The sequence below is a fragment of the Trichoplax adhaerens genome, genomic scaffold (assembly GCF_000150275.1).
Source record: "Trichoplax adhaerens TRIADscaffold_12 genomic scaffold, whole genome shotgun sequence".
In the NCBI taxonomy this organism is placed as follows: domain Eukaryota; kingdom Metazoa; phylum Placozoa; class Uniplacotomia; order Trichoplacea; family Trichoplacidae; genus Trichoplax; species Trichoplax adhaerens.
The window spans coordinates 1377358-1397363 of record NW_002060954.1 but is presented as its reverse complement, the minus strand read 5'-3'; the positions used below and the strand labels follow the sequence as shown (position 1 = coordinate 1397363).

General features: G+C 32.4%; 2 protein-coding genes across 2 annotated transcripts; one reads left to right on the top strand and one right to left on the bottom strand.

The window, feature by feature from the left end:
• Positions 1–228: 228 nt before the first annotated feature.
• Positions 229–9962, top strand: TRIADDRAFT_64219 (uncharacterized protein; the record flags this gene model as incomplete). The annotated part of the gene is made up of 17 exons (XM_002115894.1): positions 229–350; positions 1655–1773; positions 2503–2555; positions 2910–2974; positions 3938–3941; positions 4731–4839; positions 4993–5024; positions 5101–5209; positions 5321–5491; positions 5602–5646; positions 5917–6006; positions 6319–6429; positions 7157–7225; positions 7531–7760; positions 7884–8068; positions 8764–9014; positions 9787–9962. The coding sequence occupies 17 exons, from the start codon at positions 229–231 to the stop codon at positions 9960–9962; spliced, it is 1941 nt and encodes a 646-aa protein (XP_002115930.1).
• A 3558-nt stretch (positions 9963–13520) lies between these two features.
• On the bottom strand, positions 13521–15864 carry TRIADDRAFT_30173 (uncharacterized protein; the record flags this gene model as incomplete). The annotated part of the gene is made up of 12 exons (XM_002115756.1): positions 13521–13674; positions 13747–13800; positions 13877–13961; positions 14073–14193; positions 14349–14418; positions 14508–14646; positions 14720–14809; positions 14877–15042; positions 15145–15254; positions 15478–15559; positions 15654–15720; positions 15785–15864. Coding segments are annotated over 12 exons (1218 nt in total), but the record flags the coding sequence as incomplete, so codon positions are not given.
• Positions 15865–20006: the final 4142 nt, after the last annotated feature.

Below are 20006 nucleotides of genomic sequence, written 5' to 3'. Positions count from 1 at the left end.
ATCTGTAACCAAGGTAAAGGGTTAACGGCATGACAACTCATTTTGCACACGATGGTCTGTAGCTTGAGTACCGGTTACCGTAACAGTCCACTTGGTACCGCGACGGACGGACCACTTGGTACCGAGACGGACCACTTGATACCGAGATAGTAAAATCCAGTCTACAGGTAGTGTATGGTCTCATGTTGAAGTCAAAGTGTAATACTGTACCTTAACGGTACTGTAGACATGATGAGTTATGTCTATCGATACGATTCGCCATTCCGAGGAGACGAGGACCACTACACTAGTGAGTTAATTAATGGATTAATGAACGATTGCTTCTCTCATTTATTCGTTTTCTCACAATCGTAAGTACCGATCAGATATTTGTCTATACCTTCTTACTGGAAACGAAAGGAAACAATTGGATCGGTATACTTATTTCTATCTTAAGATATTGACTTAATATTGATGATGATATCTAGTAAATTTCCCCTTCAAATGAATGGGTACATAGTCTACATAATACAATCGATGGAAAGGAAATTGACTACTAGATTATCTTACTGTACGCGTCTAGGCTTCCTATAATTATCGAAAGAGATGAAATACCGTTATAAAATGGATACGAAAAAATTGCCAAATCATTCATTCAATTGGATGATTTCATGGACAACTGCAATAACGCAATCATCCATTTCAGATCGTTTTTTTAAGGGTAGTTGTGTCATGAGTAAATGCATGCTCATCAATCATCATTGATGACAACCAATTTCAAAATTGGGCATGGATTATCCTCACGACAATCGCATGTCGCAATGATGATGGACGGAATCTTACTAAATTATAGAATCCGATCAATCAATGCAGTTCATTATTTTCAATGGTCTAGAACTACTAAATATGTTGTAGGACTTAACATTATACAACAGATGCTGAAGATAATTTATACATAGCTATCGTGGGTCATGTTGTGCCATATCCATGAATAACATTCAATTTAATTGAACTCCATGTTAATTAATGATGCATGGTGGCAATTGATAGAATAGATACTCGAACATGTCATTATAATCGACAAGCATGACTGGATAATACAGTGTACCGTATATCTATGGTCGGTAATAGAGTACTGTATAGCAGGATTAGTGCTAGAGGCTAACATGAATGCACACTCCATTGCACAACCTTCTTCATCTTCAACTCACTATAGTGATTCTATGATGATTGCCGTAAAGTAAAAATAGTATCAAGGCCTATCAATAAAAAATAGTAAAAGAATTACGATCTCTACCCATAGGTAAGGTAATCGTTGTGGAGTATCAACGTAGTAGTAGAACCTTACAACCTTTTATCCATGCCAATTCCAATAGTCTTTGTGACAGCGTAAACAAGGACTAACTCGTCCAAATCCCTCATAATGAGCGCTATTTGAGCACATACCGCACAGTACAGTATGGATATTGGCCTTCAAACTGGGCGGAGCTAGCCAACTGATTAATTTATACAGTATTTCAATTCTATTCTAACCATAGCAAGTAGTTCCCCAGGCCGAAGAGACTCTCAGAAAAGATCAATTCTGTTAATACCAGGAAAATTGCATCCTGGTGTGCCAGTAAGATGCGAGTCTTGATCGTTTGATTGAAATAACTTACTCGTATACTACTAATAGCAATCGATCTCCGGATATTGTTATCTCTATAGCATCGAATAAAAAGCGCCAATTGATCAAGATTCAAGAGACATCAGCCTTTGAAGCTGAAGAAGAGAGAAAAACTCATCATTTTAAAGGTAAACAGCAATTTTAATCAGTACGTCAATACAGTATAGCAAAGTGGAATAATTTATATTGTACGATAGGATCATCTATTGACGCAATTCCACATTTATGCAGGGAAAAAACCATTTCAACCTTTTATCAATACTATCGCAGCTTATCTAATATCTGTGCTATCCTATCTAGCCAACTTAAGTGGTTTAGTATTGAAGGCTAAGATAGCATGACCAAGACGTACGTGCATGCACGGGTAGATAGTTTTGACTGCTACAGACGATTCTAATTTAAATCATCGGTGCTAACTATGGCTACCCATTAGACCACTTAAAAGAAAATTTTTAATTGTACAGTAGATAAAATTACATCCACAAAAGTTTTTACCATCAAGTTATAATATACTTCGATATCTACGGTACACAGTACAGTAGTAGAGTGTTTGAAAAAAAAAGGTTTCATATCAGACATTTTAAACTGATTACATTAATTATCGAAAAGTTTCTAATAGAAAATACAATCGTTATTTAGCGACGGCTATTAATCCTAGAAAAAATATTATCAATCAAAATACTCATCAACTAGTTAGCCAAGCAATAAAGTAATAAAGTTGTAATAGTTTAGATCAAGCGTTACAAATAATCTTTGTTGCTTTTAAATAAATTTTTTTATCTCCTTTTAATATTTGCCTAATGAATTCATGTTCTCCATTTCAAGTTCTCCTCTACATTATGCGAAATGCTCGATAGAAATGGCTACTAATCCATTTGCAAGGCCTCGATCATCGACAGACTATCGTTTAGTAAGTAATCCGATGAAACAGCTTACGTCCATTCCACAGGTGTTTGATCAACTTATAGACGAAGAATAGCTTTGTATGATACAAGCATGAGCTTTTGAGCTTAAATTAACTCTATATAAAGTTAATCAGATTTTAGACATTTATGTGAACAGGATTGACTGAACTTTTATCTTTAGCTTACTATGAACTTGATCAATCACCATTTTATTATTGCACTTACTCGTTTTATGATAAATAACCTATGAACTCTGTTCGCAGCTTCATAATCTATATTGGAACGATTTTATTCGAGATTTACACACGTATAGAATAGAATAATACCGTAACTTACACCTATAATACCTTGTATAATAGAGGGCCAACGACTATTTCAACAGACATCTTCAAGAATGTCAAGATCGTATTACTACTGATTCAAGGTAAGTTGCGATGAATATTGCTATGTAACTCTCTATCATCAAGTATCACACATACATCTTGATTGTAATTCAATTGATTTCCTACTATTAAAGAATAATTTTCAAAATCTTCAACAAATTTCAACTTTAGTTTTAGTGATTAATTACTTAGTTTGTAATTAGCATTGGCAATAAATAGATTTTTAAAATTGTATATGAATGGGTAATAGTGGAATTTAATAATAGAAATATCACTTTTATTCTTTCCAATCATCTTCTGTATGAACTAACACTAAAGTAGTATAATACATTAGTATTGATGTTATACTGTAATACTAATGCTTCTACGCTAACAAATTGGTTCAATTTTAATACTGTGTATCGCTTATATTAATGAATTAAGGTTAACTTAATTGGATGACCATTTCTTCACAATTAATACTGTTGTAAATCTTACATTCAGAAGTAGCAATTTGAGGTTAATATCAGTAATGAAGCGTGATTCATATTAACGAGGCTCACCGAGTATCTTTAATATAAAAATAAGTGATCTCTGTAATTCAACATATTTTTAATTTTCCCTAAATATTATAATACGAGGATGAAAGAAATTAATTCAGTCAAACCATTTCTTCACTTTTAGCCTTGTTATAATTTATCAGTAAAAAAGTAATTCACTATTACTATAGTCTGTCTAGGTAAAATAAGATACAATTATCATTATTACTTTACGTTATAAATGGATAAAAACTACGCATAACAAATAACTATAATGGCAGCTTAACATTATTTTAACCTTATTTTACATGTCTATTACAATTTCTTTGTTTAACGTGCAAAATCTAGATCTGGCAGGTTGGTCGTGGGTTTCGATTTTTATCTTTTTTTCTTATTATAGTACCTATTAGTGAAGCAAAAATATATACTGTAAATATGTATTCCGCAAATTTCTAATTTAAATACTTTCTGTTTTCATTGCTAAAGTGAGGTAAGCACATCAAGCAATAATACAATTTTCGACCGCCACCTATCAATGTATCCTTTTGAGGGGGACATGCCGGGTGCTGATGATGACGGTATGAATAAGTTTTATTCTACGATTATTAAGAATTCAATAATAATATTCATTTGGCATATCATGATAATATATATCGAGTCGAAAAATTTTCTAATTTATTCTTTGCTACCTATTTACGGAAGATAACATACAGTCGTCTGCGCAGGAGGCTAGGTATAAGACTATTGCTATGCTTCATAAAATGAAATTATCATTGTTATCTTATAAATAGTTAATCAAATTATTAGCTTTCATGAGTACCTAATTTATGACTATACGAGTATACTGTAAATAATTATTGTTACTAACGCATTGTTTAAAACGCAATTGATATCATGAGATCTTAAAATTTGTAATATATTAAATTATAATTTCATGCTGATAGTAATGCCTTAATAACAAAACTTCAAGTTGGACTGAAATATTGATAAACTATTTTACTGTTTCAGTTCGGAACGAATTCAAGAAATTCTTTTTAAAGTAAGAAAGTAGCAACCTACAGTAATTTAACTTAATGATATAATTACATAATAGTTCCTGCAATTTTTTACTGTAGACGTTCTTATAGTGTGTTGATAAGAGATGCAAAATATTTCACTTACCGGCGTCCTATAAAAATACTGAAAATACGAATACTCAAATGATTATGAACATCGCTACAATGTTGGCGTATTGTATATCAATAAATAACTTCCAACTATTTATACGATCTCTTAATAGAACCAGATTGTTGCAAATAAAGACATCATACCCGAATTAAAAGATACCTATCATAGATTGTATAATACTCAGTCAATTTGGTATCACCCTACCGTTAATCGAGAAAAAGGTAAATGTTAAAAGTAGTGACTCCTTTAGTAAATTGTTAACCACTGTTATTTTAAAGCAATAGATTATAATTAGAGTTTTGTTAACATACTAAATTCATATCCTTTAATTGACTTCCATGTTTTCAATTATCAAAATGGATTGATTATATTAGCTATGGAAATGCTAAGTCAATTTCCAAAGGGAGTAAGTTCTAGATCTTACTACTGAAATAATCCATTTGTCTTAAAATGTATCGTGATTATTATTTATTTCTACTTAGTACTTTATTGTCAGAAAATCGAGTAAGCTAAAGCATCCCTGCTTATCCGTGAAAGTTAGTGACAAATCCGCAGAAGTTAATCATTACCTAATTAATTTCACAGATAAAGGTCAATAAGATAAAATTCCTTTAGCGTATTAATCTGTTAAAATTATTTTTGGTAAAACCTATTCTGTATGCAGTGCGGCAAGATTAACTTTTAGCTCGTATTTGAATTTAGGCTGCTATATTGATGGATCAAATGTTGAGCCTTATCCTAATTTAGAGTATTTAATTGCTTTTTACTGCGATTACATTAACGCTGGATTACCATGCCAGCTGCAATTACCGTTAGCAGTAAGAAAAGCAAAGAATGAAGCAGAATTAGCTACATTTGCACTTATGGGCGAAAGTAATAAAATTTTTACGATTGATAGCAATAAGTTACGTATAATATGAGACAATATACGTGAAGATTACACTATCATTTTTTAATCAGTATACTTACAATTTTCCAAACAGATTTCTGGACATCAAGGTTCTGTGAAGCCATACTGTATGAGTCAGGTAAGAAAGCTGATTCAGATTGATATTATATGTGAGTGGTTATGATATCTAATACATGTACAAAGATATTTATCCTAGTTAAATTATGATTGTAATTTTTAGTAATCCATGCTTGATTTCATTAAGTAAATAGCTTATGATAATATCTTAAGGAGAAATTACAGTTTCTAACTAATAAAATGATAACTAATAAATGTTGGGAAGGAAAGACGCAGACAGCTGTTATGCTGTATGAAAAAGATGTATTTTAATATTCAATTTTTATACTAGACACTAACTCTCCAACACCACCACCAATACCTGAACCACCTGCTAGAGAACCACCAGTGAGCCTTGATCTCCCTCCACAAGATAGGGGCGGTACGAGTAATAAGCAAACAAAATATTTTTACTGGTAGTAATACCAATCTGACAGTCCTTTGTTGTTCAACTATGTACTTCTCAAGGGTCACAACTAGAATTAGCTAACAAGTTACTGCAAAGTGATATCTTTTATTTTAAAAACAGTATATAATAATTTGCATGAACTATAAGTATATGCAGTATGTTTACCTTAATTAGGATAAAAGGGAAAAGGTCTGCAATTTCGATATTTCAATTTTATAAAACAGGCTTTTAACGGTTCTATTTACACGTAGTCTTCAATACATCTTTTATTTATCACGCCAACAGAAAAATCCAAATATAAATCAATTTACTTAGATGTGTGCCTCGATCACTGTAATCTACCCGATAATTCCGTTGAGGAAATTCAAGAAAATCCACTTTACATCGATGTGAAGGGTAAAAACTTTGTATATATTATAAACCAGACATACTCATACTATTGATGCTTTGCCTTCCTAACTGCATTAGCTTGCAAAAGCAACTAACCAAACGGGGGTGACTGATGTCTTTAGCAGCATTTTTAATCTCGTGTATTATAGTTTATTACTGCTACAGCCTTTTCACAATTTCATTCGCATGTGAATCCAATTAACATACCGTATGCGATACCCCCCCCCCCGAATTGTTATGATTTAACGTATCAAAGCTCTTTGAAATATACGCATATGAAATTAGTGTAATTAACGATATAACCCTACTGAAACATAACCAAGCTTCATATTACTAACTAAATTTCTGCAAAAAGTGATTAGTTACTAATTGATAGAGTACTAACCTGTATTATCGATCATTTCTATATATTTATACCAGCTTTCTTACTATGCGATAGCGCAGTAAATCTAAAATATGGCCTGTACCAAAACATGTTAATACAATATCTAAATCTTCTTACTAGCTGTTTGCGCTTATTAACAATATTTTACAAATGATAACAAGCCATACATCTTAACAAAGTATCATCAAACTTTTTCTATAATTTATTAATTTACTATCAGTTACATGTTAAATATTAAAGTCTAATTTTCTAAATATAATATTTTAGGCTTAATGGCAAGTAACGCGTATATAGACAAATTTAATAAAAAAATAATTATGTAATATTGAATGAATATTTCGCTTTTAGAATTATCAGTCTCATCAAATAGCCCTAAAACTATTTCTAGCCCAAATCATGAAGCATCAACACCAGATGGTAATTTCATTGTTCGCTATAACATATATTGTAATGTTAGGCATAACTTAATTACTTAATGTAGTACGCATTTATAACTTTCTAAGTAACATAACTGTCGGGATAAATGCGGTTTGAGAAAGAATTGTATACTGTATAGTATGATCATAAGATCAATTTAATATACGCTTATAGGCAGTTAGTCACGCTCTGATAAATTTTCGATATCAGTACGTTAGAGTAGCACACAGTCTTAAGTGAAAGTGTTTTCATAATAAGGTGGCAATTAAATGTATAAGTTAACATTTGCTGCTATGTTTGTTTAGACCAGAAAGGTAGGAGGATACAGGCTCTGCAGTCGTGGCTATCTGCCCCAAAAATGTTCTTTGCACGTCGTATTACTGCAAATCCCAATAAAAAGCTACTAATTGGTATCAACAAAACTTTAACGGACAAAAACAAGCAGTTTTATGTTCATATTAGCAAATTTATTGAAAGATATAGAGCTGTGTTAACGGCTCCAGTAGCTACTATTCAGGAAGATCCCTTATTAACAGTAAGATAAATAGGGAAGTTTTTCGATTGTGTAATTTGTTACTACAAATGTAACTCATACTGCTTAGATCGGTTAATTTAATAGTTCATGATCTGCAGATATCTATTTTTTTATTCATTCTAGATACGCAAGTTTATGAATTTTACGAAAGAGCGTTTCCAAAATGCGCCACGGTCAGAAATATACGATATCATTATTTTTAATGATCAGATGGACTTGGACACAGCTTTGGAAGGCTGTTTACATGACATTATAACGAAACCTTTGAAAAAATATATTCTTGACTATTTAGAACGTAAATATGAAAGGTACCGTATTAAATTTTAAGAAAGCATAACCATCATTGCATAATAAACCCTGAATCGATTTGATATCAAATTGATACGAAATATAATTTGTAATATAACAACTCCATAAGATATTTTGAGAATTGGATTTGTTATATTTAAAATGATAACTTTTTCTTCGGCTAATTTGCGTGAAATTGTTTGATAGAGCCATTCGTTCTTGAATACAATTTATATTAAACGCAGTTCTTTTAATAATCTCCTATTGATAAACATGATTATTTAAGTTAATTATCACCAGTAAAGTTTATATGCCAAAGTGATTCCTAGCTTAGATTTACAACTGAATTCGAAGCAAAATGTAACCTATTAAAATATAGGGACATTTCAAACTAATAATACGCTGAGGTTAATTTGTACGCTGTATCTAAAAGATATCACTAAAAGCAGATTGATCATATAAACTATCTTAAATAGCCACTAAATCTGATGAAGCAGTAATTGTAATACAATAATACATATAATGGCGATGTATCAAAGTAGTCTATTTATCAATTCTAATATAAGTGTATAGTTGTCTAAAGAAGTATTTATCATTTGCAGATCGACAACCTGCAGAAATTGTAGGCCTACAGCATATTTTACTAAAAGGATATTTACTAGAAATAACTGAAATATTGATTACTTAAATTACTCATTTTAACTCAATTTAATAGTAATGGGTCTCTAAGAGCATTGCATAGAAATATGAACATCGTTGCACGCTATGGCCATGATGACCTACAACTGTCCAAGTCCGTATCTCTGCCTGGTCGTAAAACTATTGAACTAGCTCGCGTTTTTTTCGATAAAATGATAGGTGAATATTCACCTATTCTTAAAATTAGTAATTTGCACAACGTCATCATGCGCATGAAACAAGATATCGAAAATACACCTGGGGGTCGAAGATACTTATCAGCTGATGGTATGTATATAACTGCACCTATTAAGATATTATCATTTTAGTGTCTAATATCTGAGAAGCAGGGCACTAGCTATAAGATTACACTATCAACTACTTAAGAAGTGCCAGTAGTAACAGCTTAAAATTTAAGAATGGAAAGAAGATTTCGACACTATATGGCAACTTACTACTGTTGTATTGACTGTATTAGCTACGGTAAAGTATCGAGATTTGTACGTTACTCCTAAGTATTTTAATATTAATGAGGTATTTGTTTAATGGTATGCCACCTTGCCACTCAAATTACTCGCTATCAATGCAAAATTCAGAATGTAAAGTAGAATTATCTAGAATACCAAGACTGCCGCTATCTATAAATATTACATACGTTACTTAAAGTGCATTTCATAGTTATTTTCGCGATTAAGGATTCGCAAGAATTGAAGTATTATCTATAGAACAGTAATTAACGATGCACTTTCGGAAAAGAAATAGCGATAGCATCGGCTTGTCAAGATGATAGGCGAGAGTACGCTGCAGCCTACAGTTGCATATAAATAAATAAAAGCTTTTGAAAATATCTAGGATATCTACGATAGTTCTTATATTAATTACATATTAACGAAGATTAATTTGATATAATACTCATCTGTTAGAATCTATAGTACGAGTATACAATCATGTGTTGCCCTAGTTTTGTTTTATATTAACGAGGAATTCATTTTTTTATTTTTCTACTAATTTGGACTACGAAATCAATACAATGATGTACTACCTTCAAAATCAATTTAAGATTTTATACCGTTACTAATTTACATCATCGCCAAGCTTGGAATGGAGAAATTATTGTTGGAAGCCGATTACATTGAAGGATTGCTACCAAAAAATTTACTTGAAAATGGTGAGAGTGCTTATTATGCTACAGCTTTCAAAGCTGCGTTGCTGTATCTTAAAGACGAAATCCGCTAAAGTAAAATAACGTCAAGGTTCGAAGCTAACTGATATTGAAAAAACAATAATTCTGATAATAATACAATGAAGATAATAATAATGCACCCCTGTCTGTCGAAATCAAACGTAATCTCAATCTGGTAATTGACTGTGATGTTTGTATTGTAAAAATATGGTACATTGTATTCGTACTACAGCATAAGGGTTTATTCCTGTAATTATCTGCAAGTATTTGTACGAGCATATGTGCCTGGAATACGCGTTACGTTAAACTACATCACTTACACATTTACATTCACATGTAGTACTGCAAGCTCTACTGTAACGCTTGCAAACCCTTACAGTAACTATGCATTACAAAATAATCATAATGATTAGAAAGGATTATGCATTCTTAAGCGTATCCATACAAAGATCGTAATTATGAGCTAAGCTAAAACTGGTCGTTCTATCTAAAATTTCAGTAACTAGTCAATATCAGTGAACTGCAATGAAATTTGTTTATTATGATCGCTACTTTTATGGGACCTCAAAATCTTCCTGTTTGTGCAATCTTGATTTATTCGCATATTTATAGCATTATTTTTTATTCAGATAATGATAATTTTTTCTAAGGATGGTATCCAGTATTAGTATTTAAGGAGAATGTAGAACGATCTCAACACTATCATGCATAAGATTAATTGGAAATATTTTTTTAACATGATCAAGGTATATGTATGCTAATTCAATAGTGTAATAAACTGCTTCGTTGAGCCAATTGTAATAAAATTTTGTACCTCAATTCAATCCTACGACTTATCCGAGCTTAACTTGAGACTTTATATCGCAATTTATGTATATGAGCGTACATTTTCAATAGCTACAAGAAGTGATTTATTTACTACTAGTACATAGCAATATTGTACTATTCTTAGGCTATTTACTCCGGCAGAACTACACAGTTTTGTAGAATACTCTATGATGATTATGTAGTCTTAAAAACTAAAAACTATTATCATTTCATTAAGTACAGTATTACATTTTCTTCATAGCATAAAGCTATCGCAGCTTACTTTCGCTTTAATGAAGCTAAGAAAAAATTCCATTACGCTCTATTCTTAAAAGACGAACTTTATTTATACCTTGAGTCTCTGGTTGTCAACAAATCACATCGTATCCATAAAATACAGGTCTAATGATCAATACATGAACAGCTGCAAGTCTACGATAAGTGTACCAGATAACGAGACACTATACTGGAACGGAATAGTATTGAGTTATGTATGAATAATTCGATTTCAGTACCACATTTCGTGGATACAAGGGTAATCGATAACTGTACGCAAGAAAGTTACGGTATCACTGATATTCTCATTGTCATATTTGTAGCGTACTGCAACTCGTACTGAACGGAATCCAATGCATTCATCTATCTCCTAAATCGTTACGACGACATGGATACAATTTCACAGTTAATATACATTGGTAGCAAAACTGAATGCACGTAAGCTGAGCATACTGTAAAATAAAAATTTGGGATTACGTCTACTATGCTCTGCAATACAAGAACATTTATGGGAAGATTTGGCAAGTGTGTAACGTTAAGATATTCAGCAAAACCGTTATTGAACGAACAAATGCTGATAACGACATGCTACAATAATTAAAGCACTTGCTATTCAATATACCAAGTCAATAGTATATACTGCTACACACCTGTCCTTACGATATAAGTGAAAAAAACGATATAATTTTCGAATCTTTCAAATCGTACAATATCAATCCCTTAAAGACATAAAATCAAATTTCTAAAATAAGGTTGCAAAGAACCGACAGAATACCACATTATTTCTAGATAATTGTCAGATAACACTATTACCTTTCTTACTGTTTAAGATTCAATCGAATAGAATTTTTTTGTACTGATGGAACAGAGCGTGAATCTTCTGCATCTAACAATTCCTCCTGCTCAAATTTTGACGTATTACGATAAGTTAACTCAATATTATAGATATTTTCTAGAATTCTGATACTATATTGTACAGTACTTCATATCATCAAGTCCATTACCTCCGCTAAACCATCCTTACTGGAATTTTGCCTGATTCCAGCTTCTTCACAAGATATATCATTCGGATTGCTTGATAATATTTCGCCTTCAATCTACAAATTTATTATCAGACTTGGAATATAAGTCATAGAAACATGCAGAAGTTTGCACAGATACAAAAGTTCAATTAATGTAAAGCGGTAACCTTTATCCGTTTCTCTTGAGAATTACTAAGTTCTTGTTCATTCAATACTCTCTTACGATTATCAGTAACCAATTCAGTAGCTTTATTGTTCTCATCAGACTATGACCATTAAAATAGATTCAAGTAAATGCTCAAGTACTAGTTATCTGAAAGAAATCTATTATATTCCATACGCTCACAAACCATTGGCAGCTTCTCTTTCATGTTGTCGTCATTTGCATTTATATCTGTTCTATGATTGTCTTCACTTGCATTCGTAAATTCTAAACTACCGCTAGACTAATTTTGATAATCCTTTTACTTAAACAGTAGTAATATTATACTATGTCCAAAGTAATTGGTGGCACAACTGTTATCAAAAAACAACTCAAAAACAAAGTAATACCTTAACTGATGAATCGCTTTTTCTAATATTATCACTGGTTTGCTCCATTGATACAGGATTAAGGACAGTATCGACAGCTTCAATTTCAGTATCTTGATCAACCTGTTGAGAATCCTTTCCTAATGCCACTTCTAGGGGTTCCGTAGAGGCTTTGCTTGTTTCTTCGCTCTCTGTCGATTCTTGTTCATTTAAAACATTTGTTGCTTCTGATTTTTCTCCTTTAAATGCGACGTTCAAATATTGAGTTGATTTAGATTTTATACATTAACGCATTGATATAAGTGATAACTTGCTAGTGACAACAGGTGCGAACTATCTATAACCTGCAGTAGTTTCTTGTGTAACTTGTGAATTCTCAGATACTGATTTATCAGAACTATCAGTAACATTGGGAACGGTTAGCTTCGTTGATGAATTCTTGTGGGGGTATAAACGTAAATAGGTTAATAGCATGTAAAAGTCTAATAGGAAGTTAAATACTAACTTGCGATTGTGAACGTTTTTTCAATTTCAAAGCGGATTGTGGTAAATATTGACTTAATTGCTTTCTTTATTCCAAAACAAAAATATTTTTATTGGTCATCCAATGCAAGATATCCAAAATATAAATTCTGTTACAGACCGTTTCATATATTGAACTTCTATATTCATTCCGTCTCTTAGAACTTTGCCTGCGGCTTGCATTTTTACTTTTGATCGTACCAGAAAATATAGATCGTCAGAAAGAAATTCAAGTTTTGGTAATGTTGATTATGGTCTCACCTGTTTCAATGAATTGACTAATATCCTTTGTTAAGTCCAAATTAATGTTTTCTGAAATGAAACCGTTTAGCTGTAACAAACTTCTGATAAAATCATACATTAGAGACAATCTTACCAGTAGAGGTAAACCGTAATCCAAAAAACCAGCGAATAGCGTACGGTTCACTATAATCATAATTTTGCAAATCAATATCAATCGAATATACAATGAAGCAGTTTAAACCAGAAAGCATACCTCTGAGGGTCGCCAGGATACGATTTAGGATTAATATGTACAATATCGAAATATTCATTTCTCTCCAGAGTCAAAACTAGCTTTCGTAATTTCGATTCTACTAGTCCAATCCTATAAAAAATTCGCTGAGTGCATTAAATTCAAAATTTCATAGCTAAAGTGTTAGCTAAATTATCTTATTACCATTCTTTATAGTTGTCTTCTGATGTAGCTTTAGCGGTCAGTACAATATAGTGTCTGTAGATAAAATAAATTTTAAGTAGAATACCTCTAACAAACGTTAAAATAAACGCAAGAAAAAACTTTTACGTACTTGTAACGCCCAAAGAAATCTGCAGGCTCAAAAGCATCTGTCCACTTTGCATTCCGTAAAAATATTTCGTTGCATATTTTAAGCCCTATGAAATAAAGTAAAGTGAGCAGGATGAGCATAAAAAGCTAGTTATAATAAAAAACTATCAAAATGGCCTAATTTAATATGAGTAACGTATATGTTCACAAAGCCTAACCTCTTTCTATTTCCTCCAATAAAATTGTTTTCGTAGATTTAGAAACGTTAAAAGTAGAGTTTTGGTGAGGATATACAGGAGTAATAATTTGCATCAATTGACTGCGATCGGAAAAATTGCTCTAGAGACAATCATGACAGATTTGTAAAACGAACACATGTACGACCATATTATAGAATATAAAACTAAGATATATTAGAGCTACAAAATGTTAGCGTACCGTACGTAAATTTTAAAATACGTATTAGTTTATAAAAGATGACAATAATGTCTTACAGGAGTCCAGCCATTCAGATTTAAATCACTTTCTACCATTCTAGTTAGAAGAACTGGTTGTTGCCAATTCCTATCAACGTTAAGAAAATTAGGTTAAGACTACAGTATTGTACTATAACGACAAGAAAATATTACCTTCATTTAAGTTAGAAGCCTTACCATTGATTAAATACCAAGAAAAATTTTTGAACTATTGTAGCAGCAACTGCATTCGGATAAAGTTGGCAAGTTCTTGCAACCAGCATAGCCCATGAAACTCCTCCTAAGTAGCCTAAAGCATTCGAATATATGCCACGACCTGAAAGTAAACGAAATCAAAGCAGAAATATTATAAAATTATACTAACACGCAATCGAGTAAAAATGACATACGTTTTGCCCATAACTTTATGAATCGTAAGGCTGTACGAAAAGAGTCAGCATTTGGAACAAGACTAAGAATGGCATCAGTAACACGACAACCTGAATTGTAATTGATCATTAGGTGGTATTATAGTAACTTATATCATAAAATTACAACATCTAATACCATTGAGACTGCGAACGCATTTCATATCTAAGTTCCGTAATAATTCTAGGTCTAATAGGTCCAGATTTTCAGGAATATTCTGTAATCCAAGTCTCGCAAATAACATATCCATTTCTATACCATCGAATACCATTTTAATTACGGGAACAAATGCATCTTCTACAACCTGTAAACGACGTAAAATAATTTGATTTAAGCTATATATAAGCGATGTATGCGACAGCGAGTGAAGGAATCAAGGTGCAAGTTTAACGCAGCAATTACTTACAGTAATCTGCGTAACCTCAGTTTGAGACTTTAAAAGATCGACAAAGGACGCAAAAAAAGAAGTCCGATCTACATGTCGTGGCGCTACACAAAGTGCATCAATGTCCGCTCCTATAATATGACCACGTAATAATTATTGAAGCATGAATAATCCCTTTTACAATATGTTCAATTCAATTATTGGTGATATAAAAGGCAATTAATATTTTAATATCATTGTAATATAACGCTTCTCGCTACATTCCTACATGAATGAAAACTAAAATGATGTTTTTTTTATGTTAGATATTCCAGATATACGTTATTGTATCCCTCAGTGAGTTAAAGCACACACCTTTAGTATGAACACCGAGACGATATGAACCAAAAGTGAAGACGTTTCCACCAACAGAATTCGCTATGCTGAGAGGCATGTTCTATAATTAAATTATAGATGATATGATCACCACAATGAGCAATAAATAAAGTAAAATAGTAATCATTATCCACTTCATGTAGTATCTTCCTTACTTTACTTAAGCTGACATCAACAATCCATTGCTTCACAAGTTGATTGACTTTAGCCAAAACATTCATACTATAACCAAGGCCAAAGTTATAAAAGGAACAGGTGACAATATTACAGAATTTGCTATACTAACCGATGCTGCATCTCATCATTACTTTCAATCACATCAAATGGAATTATAGCTTGTATTAAAGCGTCCGTCAATTTAATATCCTAAAATTGATACCAACAACAACGAAGAATAAATTACCACCTTTAATTTTTGTATGCATGCTCAACCGATAGAAATTAATGAAAACGCTACCAGATAACCAAGAACAAATTTATAAATTAACAGCAAAATTAATAAATTTAAGTGAATCTGTTAAATGAGTGATGATTTAGATAGCACAAAAGCGTTCGTTTTACATTTTATAGAATTTTACATGACATACATTGTTCTTGTACGATGAAGTGTGGCATTTTACTAGGGCAGCTAAACGATTAAGATTATACCTTTTACCGCACGTAAACCAAATATTTATACACAGAACTGTACACATTGTTAGGTGCCATTCTCCCATAGACCATCATACAGTACTAATATATAGTACAGGGACAAATTTTCTGCATGTTTATGTAATAGCCTAGAAGTCCTATGGTACAGTGTAATATTCTTTCTAATTTAATTGACTTAATCCCCTGACAGTAGCATTAGTTGCAGTTAATAAAGTAGGAAAACTAAGTAAAACAAGCAATAATTAAGGAAAGGGAAAATTTCTTCTGATTCTACTGCCTGCATAATTATTTGTTTGTACTGTAGACACAAGGTTGCGGATAATAAACTAAGGTACTACATAATTTGATGATCATCAACTTAAATGTTGAGCACAGAAGTACGTTGCAAGTTATTTTGATATTCTGTAGCAACTACCAACTTTTTATTAGCTCAGTAAGCTATGTGGGCAATTTCAGTTTAGCTCAACGCCGTAATTTTGTTTACAGAATGTGGAATAGTCCATATATAGGGACTGAAGCAATTATCTGAAATAATTGACTATGATCAACCTCTCCTATGACTTCTACTCTAATGATGTAATTACTGCATTAGATCAGTTCTCTTTGGTTTGCGACCCCCTACACCGCACCAGATCGTTTTATAGAAGTCAAATTTATCTACAGCATGTTTCGTGTTATGCATATACGAGTGATATATTTATTACTGTCCTATAATGTGTAATATACATCATAAATAGATAATATAATATTGCTAGCGAATTATACTGTACAGAGAACGTACCATTGGCTTAGGCTGCGCTTCGCTGACCGGATCGGTAATGGCATTAAATCTAGTAGAGGTTCGGTTGGACTGTGACATCATGCTATAAATATCAACAGTAAAAAAGTTGAAGAAGGTTATTCATTTAAATTAACCCTTCAATTAATTAGTTATAATAATTAATTATAGGGATATTTATTGATTCGCTGTAACAAATACCTACTGTACCGTACATATAATATGTACAGTACTTTTCGTAGTTGGTTTTGTTAATTAATAGTGTGTACCGTGGTACAGTATCAGTACAGTGTACAGTACAGTATAGTACTGCATAGTACCGTACGTACTGTAACTGGCTGCGAGTTCACTATGAAGTAAAATAAAATGAACACTGACTGACTGTACTATCCACGAGATCTATAGTAGTGACAGGACAGTGGACACCATGGGGCAGTTTTCAAAAAATACAGAATTGGCAGACCCCAGCTTAGAAACATCTTGAACTCATGTTATAAACAATATCTACGGTAGCTTTTGCAGAGGTAGAGTAGTGCTTTTTACATTCTAAATTGTGTAATGATTATAATTGACTGTCAGTTCTAGCGTTAATACGAGTAGTATTACAAAAGCAGGACAATTTAACGATGATCCCGGATATTGTTACCTCAATGGTTTTAAAGTTATCGAATAATAATGAACACTTTGCTATCAAATTTTAGACTGGCAAGATTTCACATAATTAAGAAGTATAATTCAACAGATTGCAAGTTATGTAATACTATGTCAAAGACGATCAAATTCATGACAAAAGTTCTACTGTACACAGTAAAAGGATCATTCTTCCCTTACCAGTTTACGCGTACAACGGTATTTACGACAGACAATTCTTTATCCAGCAACTAAAAAAGTCGTTAGCAAGAATGTAGACGATACCAGTATTATTGCATTCTTTTAACGGATGTTCAATTTTGTTTTTCTTATTACCAGAAATCCAAGTGTGCCAAATATAATATGCTCTATGATTAAACTACTCTATAAGTATACGTTACTTCGTTAAATGATCTCTTTGCCGAAGTATGCGTGGAACTAAATATAGCGTACAGTTGACCGACTTTCAATGCCGCCGCTTTTAGAGTGCTGCACCATGCACCATACCGTAAGGTACAGTACACTGTACAGTATGGTACGGCCATAGAGATCAAGTTTTCGACTACAGTTACCGGTACAGTAAACCAATTGTATGAACTGTAATCTCGGTCATCGTTATAGCATGTGTGTGTACTGTACACTGTACAGCATGAAATGATATAATACAGTACTGTACTGTACTGTACTTCTACCCTTCCAGTTAACAGTCCTTTGATTTAAGAAGAAAAGTTTTTTTCTACTGTACTGTACTGTACTGTATTTTCTCCATACTGTAAAGTTACAGTACTGCACACTGTAAATTAAATTATTAATCTCGTAGTTACAGTACAATACACTACTGCACACCAATGCTCCCATACAATCCTATTGTTGATTCTGATTTGAGATGTGTTCTCTATCCGTCCATCCGTACATTTTCGACCGGCTACTGGCGTACCGTACTTGCTTACTCACTCTGGTACTGAAGTCGTACCGTATATGCTTTTTACAGAGCAGCGATATTTGGTTCATTAAATCAGTTATGTCAGCAATCCGGTAGTTATTTACAGTTAATTAAAGTACTATATACTAATGTACTACTTCGACATTTATTACTTTAATTCTGTCTTCAAGTTCTAGTTTATCATATTTCGTTGTGGTCTGACACTGCAAAAACTTGCATTTTCTTCTTTGTGTACGTAGTTGATACGGTACGTACTTCGCATATCTGCTGTTGAGCCGAACGCGATATACTGTATACGAGTACACCATACTGCGCATTGTCCAGTGTCAGTGTTTCCAATAAGCAGCCATTTTAAAAGCAAGATGGAAATTTTTCTGGAAAGGTTTCATCGTCTACGAAGTAAAGGTAATATCACAAATATAATATTGGCATGTCACTTGACGCTTTATGGTTATTCATCCACGCATTGACCATATTTTGTTTTCTAAGTTCAATTTTGTTTATCGTATTTTAATAAGCCAAAGACTGTCGACCAAGGGTACCTCTACGGCATTAGTGTAGTGTATATTTACGGATTTCCAATTTATTACTTTGATTACTTCGACATTGCTATCCACTTGTCCAATTCTATTTTTAATTAGGGAAATAACGGAGAAAGCATTACAATTAATGTGTTATTTATATGATAATATTACATCTGGCTTTCGGAGTGCTCGACAGTCGATACTAGTGCTGTAATAAAATTCACACATACCAATGATTCTCATATGCACTAGGATTTACGGTAAGATACCATAATGTCGAAATAGTAATAACAAGGTATACTGTACTATAGAACGCCACCGTAGTGTTTAACTGATGACAGTATATGTACTACAGCACTACTTATACTTAATTACGTAGGACAAAAATGGTAATTAGGACTATGGCTTTAATTATGATTTTATGTAACTTACCAAGACGGTTCTTGAATGCTGTAAATGATAGATAAAATCTATATACTTATATATATAACTTGAGATTTTTTAATCAGAATATTGTATTATAGTTTACGATAGTTACGCTTTGTATAATTAGTCTATGGGCTATAGCAGCACACGCTGTAATTATAATTAACTATTAACGGATACATACTCCGATATTATGAGCTGCAAGAGTTACCGACTACTCAACTTGTATTGCCTTCAAACTCACTATTTTCGCCCTTTATTGCAGATAGAAATAGTAGCCTATTATTAATAGAAATGTTAAGATATTCATGACACTCTCAGATATTGCTACCAAGAATTAATCATTCAAAAAGAGTGTATCAGTGTAACACTGTTGACTTGGCAGTTGTATTAAACCTCATCATGAGTGTCGAATTGTAGGAAAAGAAGATATTGTCCATTATAAATACGGTCAATTCTTGTAAGAAATTGACTACACAACGAACTTATGCAATGTTGTATATTAATATACCATTGTTGGGCGATGATTTTATTCATAAGACTTCAAACTTTATAG